This window comes from Seriola lalandi, unplaced genomic scaffold (genome assembly GCF_002814215.2).
Source record: "Seriola lalandi dorsalis isolate HSWRI2012SDOR001 ecotype SW California unplaced genomic scaffold, Sedor1 jcf7180002046907, whole genome shotgun sequence".
Taxonomy (NCBI): Eukaryota; Metazoa; Chordata; class Actinopteri; order Carangiformes; family Carangidae; genus Seriola; species Seriola lalandi.
In genome coordinates, this window is record NW_019517470.1 from 1 (window position 1) to 753 (window position 753).

The 753-nt window shown below is 44.8% G+C and overlaps 1 protein-coding gene across 1 annotated transcript; it reads left to right on the top strand.

Annotated features, from left to right (window-relative positions):
• Positions 1-4: 4 nt before the first annotated feature.
• Positions 5-746, top strand: LOC111648756 (thyroglobulin-like; the record flags this gene model as incomplete). The annotated part of the gene is made up of 2 exons (XM_023398494.1): positions 5-94; positions 559-746. Coding segments are annotated over 2 exons (278 nt in total), but the record flags the coding sequence as incomplete, so codon positions are not given.
• Between the last annotated feature and the right edge of the window lie 7 nt (positions 747-753).

Here is a 753-nt window from a genome sequence, read left to right on the forward strand (position 1 = left end):
TCTGTCGGACTCCCTGTCCACCTTCTACAGAGTCGATCTGCTGCTGGGAACATCAGAGCACGACGGGCTGATCGGCCGAGCTCGCAGGATAAAGGTCAGAGGTCACAGGAAGTCACACAAATCTCTCCACAATAAGAGTCACTCTTCACCTTAGAAATGATAGTTTGACAAAAAAAATTCTAATTTCATCTGGAACTTTGAGTCACGGAGAAGACAGTGGAGCTCCGAGCTGTTGTCAAATGATTCTACATAACATAAACATGAAGGACATAAACAACATAAACAACATAAACAACATAAACAACATAAAGGATGTAAAGGACATAAGGAACATAGAAGACATGAAGGACCTAAAGAACAAAGGACATAAACAACATAAAGGACAGAAAGGACATAAAGGACATAGAGGACAAAAAGAACACAAAGGACAGAGGACATAAAGGACATAGAGGACATAAAATAAAGTATGAACCAGAAACTGTGATTTGAAACTTAAACAAACAGGAATCGTTCAGTGCCCCCCCCTCCCCCCTGAGTTGTGTTGTTCTCTTTGTTCAGGACTTTGAAGCTCTTCAGGGGCGAGCTGATGGTAAAACGGCGTTTTATGAGGCGCTGAGTCGCTCGCTGGGCGGAGAGAAAGGAAGTGACATGCTGAAGGAGGCGGCGGCCTGGTTCTACTCTCTGGATCACAGTACTTCACCTGCAGGATACAACCTGTTCTCCAGAGCGCTCAACAACGCCACCAGGTCAGAA